The sequence below is a fragment of the Mchenga conophoros genome, linkage group LG18 (assembly GCF_057382185.1).
Source record: "Mchenga conophoros isolate Kocher_MC1m ecotype Shallow Benthic linkage group LG18, M_conophoros_male_GT1.1, whole genome shotgun sequence".
Taxonomy (NCBI): Eukaryota; Metazoa; Chordata; class Actinopteri; order Cichliformes; family Cichlidae; genus Mchenga; species Mchenga conophoros.
The window spans coordinates 30,766,683-30,788,162 of NC_140543.1; the positions used below are offsets into that span (position 1 = coordinate 30,766,683).

The 21,480-nt window shown below is 40.1% G+C and overlaps 1 protein-coding gene across 9 annotated transcripts in view; it reads left to right on the plus strand.

The window, feature by feature from the left end:
• The window catches only part of ctnnd2b (catenin (cadherin-associated protein), delta 2b), a 244,366-nt gene that overhangs the window by 217,123 nt on the left and 5,763 nt on the right, over positions 1–21,480 (plus strand). For 5 of the 9 annotated variants that reach the window (XM_085255835.1, XM_085255839.1, XM_085255836.1 and 2 more), the window contains 7 exons: positions 1,041–1,223; positions 5,797–5,970; positions 7,050–7,200; positions 11,143–11,404; positions 16,548–16,641; positions 16,770–16,896; positions 20,783–20,911. In XM_085255835.1, coding sequence (XP_085111961.1) covers positions 1,041–1,223; positions 5,797–5,970; positions 7,050–7,200; positions 11,143–11,404; positions 16,548–16,641; positions 16,770–16,896; positions 20,783–20,911 — 1,120 coding nt within the window. The remainder of the gene's footprint in view (positions 1–1,040; positions 1,224–5,796; positions 5,971–7,049; positions 7,201–11,142; positions 11,405–16,547; positions 16,642–16,769; positions 16,897–20,782; positions 20,912–21,480) is intronic. The other 4 variants (XM_085255837.1, XM_085255844.1, XM_085255840.1 and 1 more) reach the window with 1 other exon arrangement.

Here is a 21,480-nt window from a genome sequence, read left to right on the forward strand (position 1 = left end):
TATGTTCGGCCGAGCGCACCACTCTTTGCAGATCTCATCTGTCCTGCTTGGTGCTGTTTTCCAAGCCAGGTCCAGATGTTTCCCGTCAGGACACTCTCGATGGTGCAGGAGTAAAAGTTCTTAAGCACCTTCAGTGGCTGATGAAAGTCCCTGAGTCTTCTGAGGAAGAAGAGACGCTGCCGGGCTTTCTTAACCAGGGTGTTAATGTGACCAGGACCATGACAGGTCCTGAGTGATATGGACACTCAGGACTTTCACTTTCACATTCCAGTGTACCACACTGGAAGTCATTGAGCTCCTGAGAGCGACCCAGTCTTTCACAAATGTTTGTAGAGTCTTTGGTCTTCATGCTTCGGTGCAGATTTTATACATCTGTGGCCATGAAAGTAATTGGAACGCCTGAATTCACCAGAATTTAATTGAATTAAGTGAAAATTTTTGTCGATTTAGTGTAATTTGGGGATTTCACCATCAGCAATAGGGAGCGATCTCAAGCCTTTTTGATTTAAAAATAAACTTTCATTTTGTTTCTTTGTTTTCTAGTCTTTTTTTTAGAGTGTACCATGTATTACTCAATCCAGATGGTCAGTGACACAGAAACATCTCTAGCGAGAGTTTTTCAGCACGCTTTTATTTGAGCACATTTGCATCCATGTGTATATGTTTCTGTGCCACAGATACATGTGTGTTTGATGGTGTTTTTGTGTTTCTAGCTGTGTGGGTGTTTGTGTGTGAGTTTGTGCGTCAAGTGGAGGCCCTTCACAAGTAGATGTGAAGTTTTTAATCCGCAGAAATCCTTCACAAGATCAAAGACTGTGACTGTTGACTGCATAGACACTCACAACAATAGGATTAGCGTGCGTGTGTGTCTCTCTTTTTATTATGTGCGCTGTATGTGTGTCTATCTGAGTTTATTTGCTGTGTATACAGTCCAGTCCAGAGTTTGGTTGGGGATGTTTTAGTGGTGGCCATCTTTCTGTCCGTCACCTCTGTGTCTTTCTCTTTTGCTCTCTGTCTCTTTCATTACCTCCCTCCATCAGACTGTAGAGAACTGTGTGTGCATCCTGAGGAACTTGTCGTACCGTCTGGCTGCGGAGACCTCTCACAGCCAGCAGGGGGGGTCGGAAGAGTTGGACGGCTTGTTATGTGATACTGGAGGGAAGGACGCAGAGAGTTCGGGATGTTGGGGCAAGAAGAAGAAGAAAAAGAAGGGACATGACCAGGTGAGAACAGAAGAATGGAGAAACTGGTCAGCATTCATTGTCATATAACAATCTGATAGATTATGACTGTGGTGACAAATACATGGTGGCTGTTTTCTCTGAACAGTATTCTGATAAAGGGAAAGACCTGAGTGACCTGACAAATCTGGGGATAATGCTAACATACACAGGTATCACACTGAGCAGTGACCACGAGAGCTAAAAATGCTGAATAAATATCTGCAGTCCCTTACGTGACCATTTAAGACTGGCTCCAAAAGCTAGTCTATAACAAAAAGGCATTTTCCCAAGGTGCATCGCAACCTTATTATTAAACACTCAAGCTTTGAAGTACGTAGTGCACCCATGTGAGAATATTTCTGTGTCCTGCCTCTTACATGCTCTACTCAGCCAGCCGCACCCTTAGCTCTTCCAAACTGCAAGAAGATGACTGATGCAAATGACACAAATTTTGTCTAGAGAAATTGGAGATTTACATGTGCTTTTAGAAACTTTCATGTGTGTTAAGAAGGAAGTAGCTGCAGTAATCAAAGGTGACAGTTACCTGTTGACTTATGCTAAAAAGTTTCTGCTGCTGCTCATCTGATCTGTGAAATCAACCTGGTGAAGTCTGCACAATGGCTAATATGATTAATGCGTTATTTATTTTATGTATTATTTACATTATACTGTATTTTACAGCTATTAAACCCCTTTGAAATATTTTTTGAGGGATCCCTTTGACTGCTTCTTTTCAAAACCAGATAAATTGGCAGAAAGTTTTTGCATTCCACCATTTTTGTCTAAATGTGGTCCCTTTGACCTCCAACGAACAGCTTGATTTACTAACGCATTCCACCAGCGCAGACTGGGTTTTGTAAAAAAAAAAAAGTACTGTTGGCATTTACAGGGAGAAGAGAGGTAAGAGGTGGGAACTTAAAGATTTTTGCACGTTTTCCCTGTTGCATATTTATTTCTGTGAGTTTCTTTCTTGGGGGGGAGAATATTTACATGATGACTTATTTACATTTGGAAAATGTACTGCTAATTACTGCTAATTGTGACAGTATTTACTACAAAAAAGTCATATTTTTTGTGCTTGATATTGAGATGAACTCCCTGCACCTGTGCTGTTTAGTAATTCTGGCCTTAGACACTAAAATCAAGACTTCAAAATGGGACTTGAGATACCAGTGACTAGCATTTTTTTGTATCTGAAGTGGCTGATCTACAGCTTGTGTTTTCAGTTTATATATATATATATATATATATATATATATATATACATATATATATATATATATGAACTATGGATGAAGGTGCTTTTTTTTATTGAAGATAAAGTAGACTGCATAAGTATTTTCACAAACCAAGCACTGGGGACACTAGAACCGATGCCCCCGTTCAGACATCCAGAATCAAATGGTGAAGCGCATTAGTTCACATGCAAACAGGTTTCTCATTACAAACTACCCAATTTATTATATCTCAGTTAAGTGGAAGTGTTGGAACGTAACTGTAAAATCCAAGTCAAGCATGCAAATTACTGCCTCATTGCAGAGGAGAGGACTTTGAGTCCCCATCATGTGAACTCTAGGAAGCATCAACAAATGGAGCATGGCAGCCACCATGCAGAGGTGACAGATGGCTAGATAGTTACATTAGCTCAAGTTGCTGTTATCTTTAGTGTCAGACGTTTTCTGTGTTGTGCTTTTTTGTAGTGTTAATTTCACCAATAAAAAACTATGATGATTCCAAATTCATTCGCCTGCAGCATAGAGTGCAGTTTGACGTGATGATGCTAAGGGGCAACAGTTTAGGGGCAACATTTGGATTTTCTAAATAGAGGGTCTGTTTAAGCGACCGTGGCTCAGGGGGTTGGGAATCGCATCTGTAACCGGAAGGTCGCCGGTTCGATCCCTGGGCTCTCTGTCCTGGTCGTTGTGTCCCTGGGCAAGACACTTTACCCTACTTGCCTACTGGTGTTGGCCAGAGGGGCCGATGGCGCGATATGGCAGCCTCGCTTCTGTCAGTCTGCCCCAGGGCAGCTGTGGCTACAACTGTAGCCTGCCTCTACCAGTGTATGAATGTGAGAGTGAATGAATAGTGGTATTGTAAAGCGCTTTGGGTGCCTTGAAAAGCGCTATATAAATCCAATCCATTATTATTATCAGAAAACACAGAAAAAGAGAAAAATATGACAAAAAGGACTTTAAAGTTGAACTGGTGAAACAAAAACAACAAATTATTTGTGAATGGATTAAATCTGATCTGTTGATAATTGAACTATAGAACAATCACATTTGTATCTGTGAGCTTTGTGTTGTCCTGGTGTTTTTAATTGGCACTTTGATTACTGGTTTATCTTACAGTCTTGGTTTCCTCCTGTTACTTTATCGCTTTCTCTGCCTGTTGTTCTTCCCCCGCTCAATCCACACAGATATCACATATAGAATTTTAATGGCCTCATAAAAGCCTTCCTTTATGAGGATTTCTTTTATGGTTTGTTTAATGCTTGGGCTGTACCAGTGGGTATTCTCTGACAGGGGTCCATGCTACACTAATTAAACCTAAGTAACAATGTGTCGGCACAGATAGGAGAGTGGTTAGTGTTTAATACCATTGTGTTAAATGTAAGTCCCAAGATACAAGATGTTGCAAAACAGTATCCTGGGCCTCTCGCAGAAAAGACTACATTTTATGGGTAACATTTCCTAGTGAACTAAAGTTCATAAAAATGGTATTACTTACCACCAACGTACATTTATAACAGCTGCCCTCAGTTAAAATATTGCTGTTGATTTTCTAAGACGAACAGGTATCAGTGTGAAGTAGGGACTCATGCTAACTAGCAGCATCAGGACGTTATGTCTTTACTACCCGTTTCCAGATTTAAAGATGCTGGTGTGTCTCTGAGTTTCCAGGCTCTGTCCATCTGTTTCATCCTCTGTTTAGTTAAAAAGTGAGAGCTCTTCTAGTTGGCAGAAACCAAACGGCTGCCTTGGAGAAGGCTCTAACCTCTTGTCATGCTAATAAGCAATCAGCATCACATTCTGGTTGAGTGGAAGATGTCTTTTACCACTTCTAGTGAAGCTGCAGGGATTGAAATTCTGGCACTTCCGGTGGGTGAATTGCTCATTAGCCCTGCGTGCTCCTATTTTTTCTCTCTGTCATTTCTAGGAAAGGCAGAAAGAGAGAGAGGAGATCTTTATAAATGGTAGCAATGAGCCATGGCCTTTAACTAATTTGTTGAGCTAACCGTTTGCAAACTCGCATGCAAACCAGGCAGAACCAGGGAGATGAAGGATTTTAAAAGTAACCCTGAGATCAGATCGTAAAGAGACAAATCATAACCTCTCCAAACAATAATATATCAGGCCTCTCTCTCCCCTCCATGTGTGTTTCTCCACTCCAGTGCAGCTGTGGATGATTACCATGAAGGAGCGATTGGGGAGCTTGTTGGAGAGGGAAAAAAACTCTATCAACTGTTGGGTAATTAGAGAAGAGAGGAATAAGGAGATGCTAAAAATGACAAAAGGAAGCGATGGAAGACGGGGAAAGAGAAATCACGGGAAGAAAAATGACCAAATTTTCAGTGCCATGTGTTAGCATTATAACACAGACTATAACAAATGCAAAGAGAATGGGAGAATTGTATTTTTTGTTATGAAAAACAAAAATATTAAGCAATTACCAACATAACTATAACTGTTGCTAAGCCCATTTGTCTGGCTCTGAGCTCTAGCTAGCTTTAGCTTAAGCCGCTTAAATTTGTTAGCTTCTTTAAAATATCCATATTTAGCTAGGTGGTGTTGATTTAAATGTCTGATTAACCTTTTTGTAGTGGCCGCTCAGCTTACTTTGACTAACATTGTGTCTTCACTTGTACTGAAGAGCTTCTGTGCTAACTATTAGTTAGCATGTGAGTGACAATGGGATGTGTATTTCTTGCATGCCTGAGATAGACTGAAACAGCTGGTATTCAGGCATTCATGAGCCCAAGCTGCAGCTGCATTTATAACACGGGATACTCAATTACTCATGGGCAGGACAGCAGTGTGGTGTTTATTCTGCAATTATGCATTATTTAATAGTTTTAAAATGAAATGCCCAGTAATTTAATAACATGCCACATGTAGTAAACTGTATATGTGATTCTATAATCCCAAATTGATTTCATAAAAGCCCGTCCCAATCTGTATTTAAAATATAGTGCTACTTATAGCTTCAAAAACTAATGGTGCTGCATATGAAAATATGGAACCAGCTACTCATTTGTTAATTATGTTGCAGCGTTACTGTGAGCTCTCCTGCATCTGAAAGATTTTTCACATTTATTATTGATATACAGTATCTGTGTGTTTTTAAAAAAAAAAAACATCATCCAAGCAGGAGTAGATGTGAGATTTCAGTCACCGATGAGAGTGGGGAAAAAAATTGCCAGTGGTCATAAGTTGCTTGTGACAGTGAATCTCGTCCTTCTCCTCTCCCGTTATTGCCTGAGGAGACCGTGCTGGCACTCCACCGCTGTCAAACCTCACCTCACAGAATTCTGAATGCTTTTCTTTTCTGAATTATGTGTCATCTTCCGCAGTGGGACGGCGTCGGCCCATTTCCAGACTTGGCGGAGCCCCCGAAAGGCATCCAGATGTTATGGCACCCCACCATCGTTAAGCCCTACCTCACACTGCTGTCTGAGTGCTCCAACCCAGACACCCTGGAGGGAGCAGCTGGGGCTCTGCAGAATCTAGCTGCTGGCAGCTGGAAGGTAAGAATGCAGTGCAGTGGCTGAATCATTCAGATACTAAATGGCATCTGCAAGATGCTCTCCAAGTTCCAGTAGGTGCCAAAAACACTCTGAAAGTAATAATATAATAATATAAAAAGCTTAACCACTTCAGATATTCTTTTGATTTTGTGATGAAGAATGATGTTATCATTTAACTAGCCCTTTAAGATTTCCTCTTACCTGAGAGCAACAAGTAGTTTCAGTACATTGTGTCTGAAATCAGCATTTGGTAAAAATAAATGCAAAAGAAAGAAAATTGCCTTTTAAAGCACTAATTCAAAGTTAAGAGCATTTGTAATGTATAATTTGCTGTTAATTACACCGCTGATGAGCAGCATGATGGTGCAGCACCTGTTGCCTCACTAATCCTGGGTTTAAATATGCTGTCCCCCAAGAGTCAGACCCGTCATCTCCTTCACAGACACATCCCCAGTTTACGCTTGCGTCTGTGTCTTGATCATGTGCTTTCACATTTTGTTACTGCCCACATCACTTCTGCTAGCGTGTCAAAGGGCACAGTTATACCATCAGTTGCTTAGAGAGGACGACGAAAGAAAACAGGATGTAACCTCTTGGCATCAACAGAACGAAGTCGTTTACACCTTGCGAAAGGGAACACTGTGACTTCCACTGTTGACGTATTTACCTGTTTTCTCTTTGTGCGGTACGGATGAGGGCAAAGCAGCAACCTCAACAAAACAGAAGCCTAAAAAAAATGCAGTTCCTGCAATGGACATCTAAGAGTTTCAAAAGCAAGTCATTGAAAGGCGCAGCCTTAATTCATGGGTAATTTTTATATAACTTATCAGGTTGTTTATCAGTTTGTTTCTTAGGCACTAATTAACTGTATGTGTGTCTGTGCAGAACAGGTGTACAGTTTATGTGTACAGTTTAGGTGTACAGCAAGCTAACCAAGCTTGTTAGCATTAGCGGATAGCTTGGCACTTTTATCCAAATATGGCAATTTGTGGTTCCGAAAAAATGAAAATGGATTTGGCAAAAATGATATAAATGAATGTCTTCTGACATCTCTGTCCACCTCTCCCTGTCCTGCCCAGTGGTCCGTCTATATCCGAGCTGCAGTGCGCAAAGAGAAAGGACTCCCTATCCTGGTGGAGTTACTGAGGATAGACAATGATAGGGTCGTTTGTGCTGTGGCTACAGCCCTGAGAAACATGGCTCTGGACATCAGGAACAAGGAGCTAATTGGTGAGTAGCCACACTCGCCCCCACCTGTCCATACAAACAAATCTACACAGTCTGAAAAAGATGACGGGGTAAACAAACCTTCGAGAGCAAAAACACACTCTGACAGTGGAGAAGAATAACATCTTTATGGTCTTTTTCTGGATATTAGGGAGTAATTAAAAATAAATTTCTCTGTAGACTAGTTATCTTCACGCACTGAGAGAATTACTCCCCTGCTTCAGTACATCCTTATGATATTGGTTTCTGCAGACATGTTTAAATGTCATGTTTAGCATCTATAAAAGTTGCAAAAATATTACATAGTGCATCATCGGTCTTTAAATTTGTTTCTACTTTGTAAGCAGAAGGTAGTGTTTCTTGGACTGATCGTTTACTGCTACGTGTTCCCTTTGAGACTAGGTGATGTCTGTAATAACTCTGCTTTTCTACTGGTCCCCATAGCAACCACCACATGTTTCCTTCCACTTATTCCCTGATGCTGAGCGTCTGATGGTCGATGTGATGTTTCTCTGTGTGAATGCAAGCGTCCGTGTGCAGGCTGTAATGTTAACTTTTGTGCCGTGCTGCCATGGGGCATGCAGGTATATTGTGATAGGACACATTGCTTTCCCCTCAGCCATGTTGTGTGATGTGCTTCTAATGCAGTTTATCATGTAAACACATGTGTAGCTGAGGCCTCAGAGCTGTCAGCAGCAGATATTAATAGCATCTGCAGTGAAAGGTTTGCTTTGAGCCAACTAACGCAGACGTTCACTTCCCAGTGTGTTTATATCTTTGTAATTATAGCGGTATCAATCATGATAATTAAAAAAAAATCAGAGACACGCACATCAGAATGTTAAACCAATCCAGTGCCAGTACAGTTACACAGTTCATGACAGCTTATCACTTTACTTCAGCATCAGCTTATCCACGCACTTTACAGCTGAGCGCGGTGAGTACAATAACTAGCACTAACAATATTCACTCTTCTGCTTCTGCAGGTGCTCTTCTCACACGCAATGAGAGAATCACTTCCCACAATAAACAAGCTGAGTTAGTGAGTCACTGACACAGGCGTAGTTACGGTGTTGAATCACCGGGGACCAGTGAACTGTTGGGGGTTTAATTTTATTGTGATTTGTTTTCTGTGCCCTGTGCATTGGCTCACAGCTGTTCTTTTCTTTGTCTAGTTTTACTTTAAAGTTTGTAGCTGGCCTTGTTGAATTGCTGCGGTTTAATGATCTGTTTTTAGATGTTCAGTGATATTTCTACTCTAGTATTTTCTTCTTTCTTCTTCTCTTTTCACTGTTTGGATTATTGAAGATTGTCCCTCCAAAATGAATTAAAGGAATTAATTAAAAATAAATAAAGTATAATAAATAAATACACAGGAAATGTCTTTCGTGTTAGTCTTTTTCTACCTGGTCAAATTAGAGAGCAGAAAAGCATCTGTAGTCCGTGTTCTGGGGAGTTTCCGTCTAGCTGTGATATTTAGTTGCAATACCTGCAGTACCTCCAGGTGCAGCCTTATTTCCTAAGGTGTCGCCACAGCTGATGGAGCCATAAAATTAAAAAAAACAAAACAATTAAATATAATTAAAATGATTCTGTGACAATAGGAAACTCCTTTTTACAGTCTAGCCTTTTTCGTTTTTTCTCTGTTGATCTCAGCGTTTTTTCTTAACAATAATTTGAGCAGTGAAAATGACTGATGAATCTTTCCAGTACTGCAATTTTGTGGCAGTAGCTAAATCAGTGTGTTTATGTGGTTCTTATCTACCCTTAACTTCAGTAATTGGTTATACCAGTTTATTTGTCGATTGCTTCGATTATCTAGAGATAATTGATTTTTTGATCTGTAAAATAGGAAAAGTTAGAAAAATCTGACCTGAGCCATTGTATTGCTTTCACTTAATTATCACTTAAAACTAAATGTGTATTTTAAAATAGTAGTAGTGCTTTGTGCTCACAGTTATCCATGTCTTCCAGCACATCATGCTTCAGATCATTTCTCTGCAGCAGTCATAGAAGTAGCTAGTATCACTGCAGTCACCTAGAGCAGCACTGCATCATCACTTGCTTTGCTGTATTGAAGAAATTGATCTGGATGTGGATAAAAATGTAAAGAGTTCTTCCTTTGCTCATGCTCCAAAAATTTGTCCAGTTAGGTTTTGCTTATTCTTGCTGGTCACATGGCCGTCCCTCAACGCTCCTGCTACGACGTAGAAATAGTAAAGTTTTATTGTAAATTAGTAACAGTTTCTTCTTATATATTATGTACAGCAGCAGTAAAACACATGTAGTCTGCATGCAAACTGTCAGTGAGTCATGACGTGCAACTACACCCCCAGCACCACCACCATTACCACCGCCGCCACCCCAGGGTGATGACCCAATCAGAATGGAGACCAGAGAGCAGAGCGGACAAGATTTCCTGACAGCAGTGTTCAGGTGTCATGGGAAATGTAGTCAGTCTGTGTGAGATCACGTGGTCATGTTTCCATCAGTGTCTGACAGCAGGCCTGCCAGGCTGCAATTTTACCTCAGTGGTAGTCAGCTCCAGCTTTCAGAAGCTTCTTTCTTTAAAAAACGAAACAAGGGAAGAAAAATATCTTGATATTTGTGACTTTTTTATTTTCCTGTGCTTTTTTAACTGACTTACAGCTGTTTCCACAATATATGCTGTACTATAGTAGAAATTACAGTGAAAGTAATGTGAAATTACACTAGATTTAAGTCTACTGTTAGCTTATAATGCATATGATTAAAGTTCAACACATTTTGGTAATTGTTCTACTGGGTAAATTTAGTAGAATATAATAAAACTGTCTTTGCTGCAAGTTTTGGGATTCTGAAAGTTCCCACATAATGTTTGATGAATATGTTAGAAGAACAGAATACATATTAATACTACATTTATTTTTTAGATGTCTTCTACTGTTTCCCTTTTCCACATCAAACTTGGGTAATGTGCATGCTGGACCAGGGTCTGGTTTTCTTTACCAAACCTAATATTAACTGCTTTATTAAAACCAGTCTTTAGAATGGCCTTTACATTGGTTACACCTTTGTGTCTTCATGTGAATGCACTCAAAGTAGGTATTTTGCCTAGGAGTAGGCATCGTCTTGCAGATTTTTTTTTAATATGCAGCAGGTACAGGTGATTTCAGAAACAATGAAATAAGAAAATTGTTAGACTTGTACAGTCGAGACAAAAACTTTGAGCATTCTACCTTGATAGCAAAAATAAAAGCAGCTCTGATGTAAGCAAAGCAAAGAAATCAGTTTCAACATTAGTTTAGTGCAGAGCATCAGGATTGTTGTTCTTGTGGAGGAATTGTTTAAGGTGAAGGAGCTGTGCAACTTCAACAAATTGAATTGAATCCTCTTAATAAGTTATAGGCTTTCTGTCCCTCCTGTGTGAAAGTCTTTACTTTGTAAAGTCAACACAACAATATTGTAAGTTCGTTGCATTGTTAGAAGCTGGACAGAGCTGGCCCCATACCTGCTTCTGACTAAGTGCAGGATTTAAACCCAGTTTTAGCAGGAAGAGGGCTGGCTGGCAGTAACTGGCTAACTATTTGGTTACAAACTTGCATATAAAAAGTAAAGTTTTGATCAATTCAAGGCCTGGCATAAGTCAGTTTATTTTTAATTACTCCCTAAGTCAACCCATCCATAACACCTATTGTTGGGGAACTGGAGCTCATCCCAGCTAATAATGGGCTAACAGAGAAAGACAGTGTAGAATCATCAGTTAACCTAAAATGCAGGTTTTTGGACTGTGGGAGGAAGTCAGAGTACCTGGAGAAAATCCACACAAGCACACAAAGAACACACAAACTCCACACAGAAGCTCCACAAAATGTTTGTTTCGCTCCCATTCCTACATTTTTTTGTATCTTCTTCATATATTATTCACCTCACCTGTACTTTCCCTGTCACTCTCACCCACCAAAGGTAAATATGCCATGAGGGACCTGGTGCACCGTTTGCCTGGAGGCAGCAACAACAACAACAGCAGTGGTGGGGGAGGAGGCGGAGGGGGTGGCACCAACAGCAACAGCGGGCTGGTGGGGAAGACCATGTCGGATGACACCATCACGGCTATCTGCTGCGCGCTGCATGAGGTCATCACCAAGAACATGGAGAACACCAAAGCCCTGAGGGACGCTGGCGGCATCGAGAAGCTCATTGGCATCGCCCGCAGCAAGGGAGACAAGTAAGCCGAATGGGAAGACGATGCCATGTTGATGAGGGGGTAAACTAAAAGGATGCGGAGGTGACGATAAAAACGGTAGAAATGATCTAACTAGTCATGGTTGTGAGGAAGCACCAACACTTTGTATCGTCTTATAGTTTTTTATACGCTGATCACATTTTAAATCACAAGATGCGAACAGGTGGACTGATCAAAAGGATAAGAAAGGAGTAGGAATATAGATGTGTATTGGTGTGAAGGGGCTCAGAGCTGAGACAGGAGAGAAGGTTTACAGAGGCTGTGTGATTGTTTTTCTTAGTGCTGTGAGTCACCAGTCAAAGCAACAGAAAATAAGATCCAGCTAAAGTTTGGCCAGTCTGTACCCTGTGCGCTCCCTGCATAGTCTGTTTACCCACACACCTACATTGTTTTTATTGGACAGTCTATAAAGAGAGAGAACACAGAGGCGCAGAGCAAGGAGTATAATTTTAACTTGTTTAACTTGCTACAACGAAACATATTTACCGTCCACATCTTACAGTGCTTGCAGCTTGTGCTGTAGTAACTACTTTGCTCTATGTGAGGCTTTTGTTTGTTATATTACAGTACTGTGCACTAAAGCAATACAAATTATTTAATTTAAAGGTATTCATTCTATTTAAAGGATTTAAAGGTAGCATCTATAAAACTGAAGATCCAGCCATGGAAGTTTCCCATTGCTACAAATCCTCGAATTTGCCAGACTTGTCAAGATTACGTTTAGCTGCTGCCTTTTTGAGGTTTCTCACGAAATGTCGTGTACAATGCTCAAAAGCTGTCTGCTATGTTGGAAATTATAGAAACAGGAAAACCAGGGAAAAACCATTTAGCAGTGGTTGCTGGAAGCTGCTGGCTGTCGCCGAGTCGTAGCTGAATCATTCAGGATTGCTTCATCCAGACTACGATGACCTGGATGACTGAGAACCTCCATCCAGCTCTAACTATAATCTTTATCAAATAAGAAACTGTTACGCCTGATCTTAAAAGTAGAGAGGGTGTCTGTCTCTGAAATGCAAACTGGGAGCTGGTTCTACAGAAGAGGGGCCTGAAAGCTGAAGGTTCTACTCTGGTTCTACTTCCTAAAAGTAGAATTGAAGGCTTTTTAAGTAACTGTTGTTAGATATCTTAAGCTGGGTATCATCTGCATAGAAACAAATGTATGCTATGCCTGCTAATAATAATTGCCTAAGGGAATGTAAATAGAAATGGTCCCAGCACAGAACCCTGTGGAACTCACCAGATGATCAGTTAGCTGTTTTACAATGACTCTTTCAAGAATTGTTGAAAAGAAGGTTGGAGATATACATGCGCATTGATAAAGATGGATGATATTTATGATTGAAACATTAATAAATGGTAGGACGTATTTGAGCAGTCTAGTAGAAATGGGGTTTAATAGTCACGTTGATGGTTATTATTGTAGTTAACCAAGAAAGATTAATTGGAGAGAAATAATTTAAGTAAAGTTTAAGTTTTAGAAGTTGCGCTATATAATGATGCATCTGTGGGATAGTTGTGAACAATCGGCTTCTTTAATAACCAAATATTATTTTAAATGTCACTGAAATGTGTGGCATTTGCTTTGTATATGGCTTTGCATTTACACAGATTTGGTAAATGGTATTTATATAGCACTTTTACTAGTCCCTAAGGACCCCAAAGCGCTTTACATATCCAGTCATCCACCCATTCACACACACATTCACACACTGGTGATGGCAAGCTACGTTGTAGCCACAGCCACCCTGGGGCGCACTGACAAAGGCGAGGCTGCCGGACACTGGCGCCACCGGGCCCTCTGACCACCACCAGTAGGCAACGGGTGAAGTGTCTTGCCCAAGGACACAACGACCGAGACTGTCCGAGCCGGGGCTCGAACCGGCAACCTTCCGATTACAAGGCAAACTCCCAACTCTTGAGCCATGATCGCCCCATTGTTTGCATTATAGCTATTGTTAGATTTGTTAACATTAGCAACCTTCATTCCATGCCACTGGCCTGTGCAGACTGTGTTGCAGAATAGTATACAGCTCTTCATTTTCTCTTTCAAAATACTAAAGAAGTCTGCTGGTCTGTGTGTCTGCTTTTTGTCTTACTGTCTACAAATACTCGCTAACAAATAGTCAAGCGTAGGGCTGAACGATTATGGAAAATAATCTAATTGCGATTTTTTTGCCCCAATATTGCGATTGCGATGCGATATGCGATTATTTTTTAAGGTCTTTGTCTTCTGTATTATTAAACAAAGACAAGCAATACATCATATAGTATGGCCAATACTATATTACATTAATTTTAAACTGTTCTTTCCTGGAAGACAGACCTCTGTTATGATGACATGAGGTGATGCATGAATTGATGACTGACATTTTTATTTAACTTCTTCAATCACAACAGTATATTTGAACATACACAATAGTTTATTTTTAGCTTACAAACATCTGAGCATAAAGTGCTGACAAGGAACCCTGGTGTAAACATTAAAATGAAAGTCAGTACAATGTGCAGATTGCAGAAATATACATAAAAAAAATCAGTGGCTTTACCACACTCAGTTTTTCGACATCTGTGAACTACTAGACAGTCATTCAATTAAAAAATAATATTAAATAAATAAAACTAATAAATAAAAAATACACACATCTTACTGATCTTTGCAGTCAGTAACATTACACATAAAGTGCAAACATAATAGCAATTGTATAAACACACACACAAACACGCCTTTAAAATTTAAAGGCGTGAAATTGGACGGTCTAGTTCTGATTAGCGTCACCGCTGTCTCGGTGGAGTTTAATAAACTTGGCCGTCTGCTTCTTGCTATCTAAAATATAACCAGACACTGGTGTAAATTCTCGACTGTCTCATACTTCTGTTTAATAAGTTTTCTGTTTGACGTTTAGTCAGCTGTGTGAAAACCAAGGAGGAACCCACCCGGGGGATTAATAAAGTTTTATTTTATCTAATCTAATAACTTTAATCTCAGCCAAACCGATTTACTCACGAACAAACAAAACACTGAAAAAAGCCCAACAATAACATTTTTAGGTTGTCTAAGTGACTTATATATTACGTTTAACCCGAGCAGCGAAACTCCGCGGTGATCGGAAAATGATGTGCCGGGAGTTGTGCCGTTCTCGGCCGCATCAGTAACCCTCGAGCTCCCGGCTAGCTGTCGAGCTGGTGGGTAGCAGACGCCTCTGAAAACGTCGAAGCACTTTTGCAAATATGGGATATCTTGATAAACCGAGCAGATATTTGATGTTTACACAACTACTTTCTCGCCTGAAAATATGTTAAAAGTTTATTTTGTGACCCAGAAAGATTAGTATGAGTAATTTTAAAACTTAGTAGCGGCCGCCATTGCTGGAAACTGGAGTTTGGCTGGGCCGCGCTATGAATTCTGGGATATGGTAGTAATTTGGACAGCCTTCGGCACGTCGCTGTGACGTAATTGGTCTACAAATGCGGCCTCAGGAGGATGCAGCCCATGAATTTGGACATGTCCAGAGTATAATCGCAGCCTTTGCGGTTAGAAAATTGCACTTGATCATGTCGCGATATTATCGCAAATGCGATATATCGTTCAGCCCTAGTCAAGCGTTAGCAAAACTTGAAAAAGTGCAACAAGCATTTTTAAGAATTTGCTCGTTGATGTTCTTGTCTCATTTTCTAAGGCTGAAGCTGTGCGTAGTGGCTATTGGTTGCATAATATCTTAAAATCAGCAATGAATTAAATCTTATTTTTTTCTGTCTTGATGCATGCTTAATCATCCAGGTAAGCAAATCCCAAAAGGTTGATTTTGTTCATCTGGACGTAGCGTTTTCAGTGGGAGAAACATTTAATCACTTATCTGCATTTTGGTACGTCTTTCGCCATCTCACAATGCTGTGATTGCAGCCATTCCCCAACTCTGTGAATGGTACAGAATTTTCATATTAATGATCAAGAGACTGACCTCCCAGCCCATTGTTCATTCAGTGGTTTTTAATTTCAGTCATTGTGAAAATGTACTGTTTATAAGATTGGGGAAACCTGCAGTCAGCTGAGACTGAAGAAGTCACTTGAATGAGTGACGGAACATTTCTCCCACTGAAAACGCTACGTCCAGATGAACAGAACCTTTTGGGAGTTATTTTTATCAGTTGTTGCCAGCTAAGAGAGGAAGCAGTGCTTAAACATCTAGTCAAATAGTTAGGCACATCCCTAATGCAATTAGATATATGATTTAAAAGCGGTCCCTAGGAAACCAGAAGTTCAAAGAGTGGGAGTTCTCAAAGTTAAAATTCCTAGATGACAGCTACTGACATCTGCTAAGTTGGTTTTAGCAGCAGGTCAGCTGTGTTATGATTAGATTTTGGCACTGAGGAATGACTAAAGTGCAGACAAAGATTACAGATAAAAGCGAGTGAATATGGATATAGATAATATGATGTAGCATAACTTCAGCTGTAATTTTAGCTCACTTTTGTTCTAACTGCATATCGTATACATTTCTAATTTTTGTCATGTAGAAAAAATGTTGCACCTGCTGTGTGCTTTTTCTGTTTTGTTTATGTCTATATCCTAACATGGCATTCAATTCTCCATGATAGATAACAGGCTAAAACGAATTAGTAGTGTGTTTATTATTAGACTCACATTTAGATAAAATTACAGGTACCAGTTCAGTTGTCTTGTTCCTCAAAGAACAGTTTTCCAGTGTTCCCTATTTGTGTTGCTGAAATTACACAGCCCGCAATCTGAGAATCCAAAACAACAACATTATCAAAATGTCTCGAAGAAATAAAGTTTCATTTCCTACGCATTGATAATGCCATATGAGCCAATTAAACCCACAGTCATTAGTCACTTGGGGGAAACAGAATGAAATATTGGCTAATAAATCAATCAGAAAAACAATTATGCAATTTGTCCTATGAACATTTAAGTGGCACATCAGAGAAGATGAAGAAGACGTTTTCCTCGAAGGCTGCATGAGATGCTGATTTACATGCGTGTCTCCATTTCGTGTATTTTTCTTTTTTATTCTGAACTGTGGTGTTTTTATAAAACGGCGTCTACCCAAACAGAGCAGAGGACGGTCGAGCTTTACGTTGTGTTTTTTTGTTTTCCTCTCTGCTGAATTCCCAGACATAGTCCCAAAGTGGTGAAAGCTGCATCTCAAGTCTTGAACAGCATGTGGCAATACAGAGACCTGCGCAGCCTCTATAAAAAGGTAAAGCCTCTGTACTCTGGGTATATAAATCCAGAATCTGTGCAATTACATGTAAAACCATTGCAAGGTAACTAAACACTGCCTCAAATCTTCTCCTCCTCATTTGCTTTCACTTTGGTCTCCGGCAGGACGGCTATTCCCAGTACCATTTTGTTGGCTCCTCCTCCACGATAGAGAGAGACAGACAGCGACCTTATTCTTCCTCTCGTACGCCCTCCATCTCTCCTGTGCGGACCTCGCCCAACAATCGATCAGGTGAGCCTACACATCCCCGTCTCCCATCTTCCCATTCATCACTCTTTCCACCAGTACAGTACAAACAAGCAGCGCTCCGATATATCTCAACTGTGCTTCAACCTTCACACTACAGTGACCACTGGTAAATTACTCCGCTGTCAAGGAAAATCCTTGCACTAAAAAAGTTTCCCGCCCTTGTGTTAAGTTAAGGTTTGACTAATAATAATGAGCATCTCCAAGGCCTCCGTGTTTCTGGGCTGATGGAGACACTTTGACAGTGATCACGTTGTGTAAGACACACAACCCTTGAAGAGCATTCATCGATACAGTTCATCCCGTGACAATGTAAAATGGGAGTGCCTCATATTTACTTATTTATCTAAGCTATCAATTGTTTATTGAGAAATTATAATGCTCTTAATAACATGCATTTGCATCTCCTCACTGTGCATGTGCTGCCTAAGCTTTCACATTAATGCGACAGCAATTACGTGGGTGGTGGAATTGCGGTTGAAAACATGTGAAGCCCGTTTGCTGCTTGCATAGATTGTCTGGGGCAGCTGTCAAAGTGTCCTTTCACAAGATACTAAATTCATTTCATCCATCGGCTTCTAAGTGTGACAGAAGAAGTGCCTAAAGTGCACAGAAGTGTGGATGTGTTTGAGAATATATTAGTGATGTGTTTAGTAGTGGAGTCAAAAACACTCTTAGCTCTTTTTTTCCTTTTTTATGGCCAATGTTGCATAATTAGTGCTGGGAGGTTTGGTTATAATATACATGCATCGCTCAGACACACACATCATACAAATAAAGTACAAAAATGTCACTTTCCACAACTGGAGCACAGTCTTCGTGGACTAGCTGTTACTATAAAAGGCAGCACACCAAAAACACTTGTTGGGAGATCCTGTTTAATGGCTTTAATTAGTGCAGGTGAAGCTGAGCTGCAGCTGCCTGCATCAGACTCAACCTGCCAAAGTGGCCACATGCTTCATACACAGCTTTAAAGCTTATAGTACAATTAGTAAAAAATACCCTTCCTATAGATTAAGCGTGAAATTTGCTATGACTAAAGCAGTTTTTCATATCTGGCTGTAAACATGTTTATATCATCTATAATGTGGCAGTCTATGAGGATTAACTATCATTTGGAGCCAGCCTCAAAGAGCAATTAAAGGAACTGTAGGTCAGCAGGAATCATCACCACAGCCAATATTCACAGCTCTCAATGTCACGTCTGCAACCTCAATTCCTCCATTTCCAGTGATTATGATTTTAAAATAACACCCAATGCATTTATGTCGCGCTTTTAGCGTTAAATTGCTCATATAGTCTTTAAATGTCTGCACCAGCGATTTAATGGGAATTAATAGAAACAGTGTCACAAGATTTGACAGAAAGCCAAATGTGTGAAGCTGTTTATGGAGGAGAAAGGCATCACAAAGTCAGTCATTAAGATCTCATTTAAATTGGTGTTCAGTTATAAAATCTGTTTAATCTCCTTTAACCAGTTGTTTCAATTATCATCCACTGTGTAGATGTGAGTTAGTCCTAGTGGACTGGACATGTTGGACTTTCAAACTTAGTACTTCCCCTCCCACCACAGATGTACCCATGGGTCATTTTCCCATTGTATTAATATTTTGGATGCCATTAACAGAGCTGGGCAGACAGTGGCTTAAAAATCTTATTATGTCAAGAAATAAATTAAAGTTTAGAGATACTGTGAGTTTTTGTTTTCAACAGGAAATATATTTTGTATTGGCTAATTCAAAACCACCTTATTACTTTTTTATGTAAAACTGTGAAAGCAGTTCACAAGAAATGCACAATTAGTATATTGCCTTCAAGTCAAATTTGGGCACAGCCTTTACTCACAGCCAGGGACAAAACATTTTAAATGAAAAATGAGATGATATTTTAGCATTTAATGAGCTTAAATGAACAATACAGGTTTCTTACAGGAGGGGAAATGAAGATAATAAAAAACCCTTTAAGAAATTTCTTATATAATGCCCAATTTAATGGCAATCAGGTGTCGCAAGATTTCCCAGAAAGCCAAAAGTGGGAACCTGCTGATGGAGTCTGTGATCACAAAGTCAGTGAGGTTTATATGATGACCTTGACTGCCAAGTTTCATAGAAATCCACCCTGTAATATATAGAATATAGTCCTATTGTCATTCACAGAGCCAGGCAGCTACAGCTGCCAACTGTGAGCTAATGCATAATTCAAAAATAATTTCAAATGACTTCATGCAAGAGCATTTGAACATTTTTCATGTATTAGCCATCTACTTTTAAAAACAATAGCCAAGGCTGGATTTATGAGCCTTTCAGCTGACAAACCGGCAAAATAGAAATAAGTATGATAAAGACTCATTTCACATTTGTAAAATTTTGCAGGCAGTCACAGATTGTCCACTGAGCCTTTCTTTAATTTCACTCTTCATTTTCAAATGCACATAAAGGAAATAGTTCCTTTGTATTTAACACCATAGGAATAAATGCATTTCAATAAAAGTCGATGATTGGGTGTTTAGATGCTGATATTACAATGGATTTTGATAGGTTTGTAGCTTGAACCTATTCGCTGGAACATTGAAGACAATATAATTACACAGCAAGCAAGACACGAAGTAGTCATGTTTCTCGTGCACGGGAGAGAACCGGACAAACGCCGTTTCTTCGCTTGACCCCAGTTGCTCTCGTCCGCTCCCCCGTAACACTGCTCTTTTATTGAGGTTACATGAATATGCATAAGTTCATTAACATACTACATATACATACACACAAAGAGTACCTTGCCTTTGTGTGTGTGTGTGTGTGTGTGTGGGGGGGGGGGGGGGTCAGAGTGTGGCCCCATAAACGACTTCCCTTAACCTGCTGGTCTGGAAAATCCAACAGTTCATCTATATGTAAAAAAGCACTTAGACTAAAACTGACATAGCTACGTTAATCCTACCGTAAAACAATAAAACAAGGTACGACCTCTTCCCATGCTCCCAGAATGTAGCCTTTGCAGCCTGCTAAAAATCACACATCCTATCACGACACAATTGATTAAACCTCTAAGCATATATGGTTAAATATTTCTAAGCGTAAATGACAATCAACAATACAAAACCTAACAGATTTGTTGTGCCAATAGAGCAGTAATGAGCATCTAGATCAATACTAAATGGATTATAACAGGCAAAGAAACAGGCACAGTAACACAAACAGGCGTCATAACCAGCAGCTTCTATGTGATTTGTAGATCAGAGCAAACCATATGGCACCAAATCAATTGCCGACATGGCTTACCAGATCCAACTTATTGTCACCGTCACTGATCCCATCATCCCCTTCTCTTTTTTCGGACTGTGGGTGTTTATATTTCTTCTGATACTTCCAGGATGCCTGTTGGGTACAAAAAGGTTTTCAGGTCACCAACAACAAGAGAACTTAATAAGCCAATGGGAGTCTGAAATGGTGAGAATATATAGGAGGGGCTTGCAGTCAGGCAGCAAGAGGATAAGAAGAAGAACAGAGAGGATAGACTAAAGCCGACATAGGGAGGAGGGATGACTCAGTATTTACCTCTTTGAATCACAGCCTGGTCAAAAAGCTAAAGATTTGTGGAAAATGGTCCAAACCCACAGAGCCACAGTCAAAGCTGCTCCCAGTACCCCTGTTTTTAACTCATTCCAGAGTGATGGTTAGAGCAAGTAATGCATACAGTGAAGCCACAGACTTCTTTGCTTTCATTGGCAGGTAAATGCAAGAGCTCAGAGTGTTGAACAAGTTCACGTTGCTCTGAAAGGATTCGACTGTGTTGCAAACACTTGTCCTCCCTTCTGTAGTTTCTTCCTGATCTGTATTGATAATGTGTTGACTGATCTAATGTGTGTGTGTGTATGTAGCGAGTGCTCCTGCGTCCCCCAGGGAGATGATGGCATTGAAGGAGAGAAAGTCAGACTACGAGTCAACTGGCAATGCCAGTTACCATAGCAGCAAGGGCGAGCACACATCCCGGAAAGACGCCATGGCGGGTAGGAATTCCAAACTGCACATTTGTCACAAACACACATAAAGCTGTTTCCAGCAGAGGTGATGGTTTTAGTATAAAGGAGTGTGCGTTAAGAGATATGAAAGGAATCGTTTCATGGGAAACTATTTATTTTTATCCCGAGAGAGAGTGAAAAGGTTAAAACCACTTTCATTTTTGTAGTTTAGCTTTGCCCAAAGATAAATCCACCTGTCAGTGCTTATTACATCACACTTGTTATGTCTTTTTTGTTCAGTAGGTTGTTGTTATTGTGTTAAAGCTGACATTGTGCAAAAACATCACAGGTGACTCAAAATACATTTAATCAAGATGTAGCTAGTTAGTGTGAGAGTCTTAGAGATGCTGGTTAGTTAGTTAGCTGGTTAGCTAACAGACTGCTAGCAGCAGCTTCAAATTTCTCTATAAAAATTGTCTGGACAAACAGACACCAATAAATTAGACTAAATCTTTCCATTTTAAGCCACTCCAACCATAAACCTTCTTATATGCAGGGATGCACATAAGTGGTCCGCAGGTGTGCATTCGCTGTCAAAATAAAAGACGCACACCAGA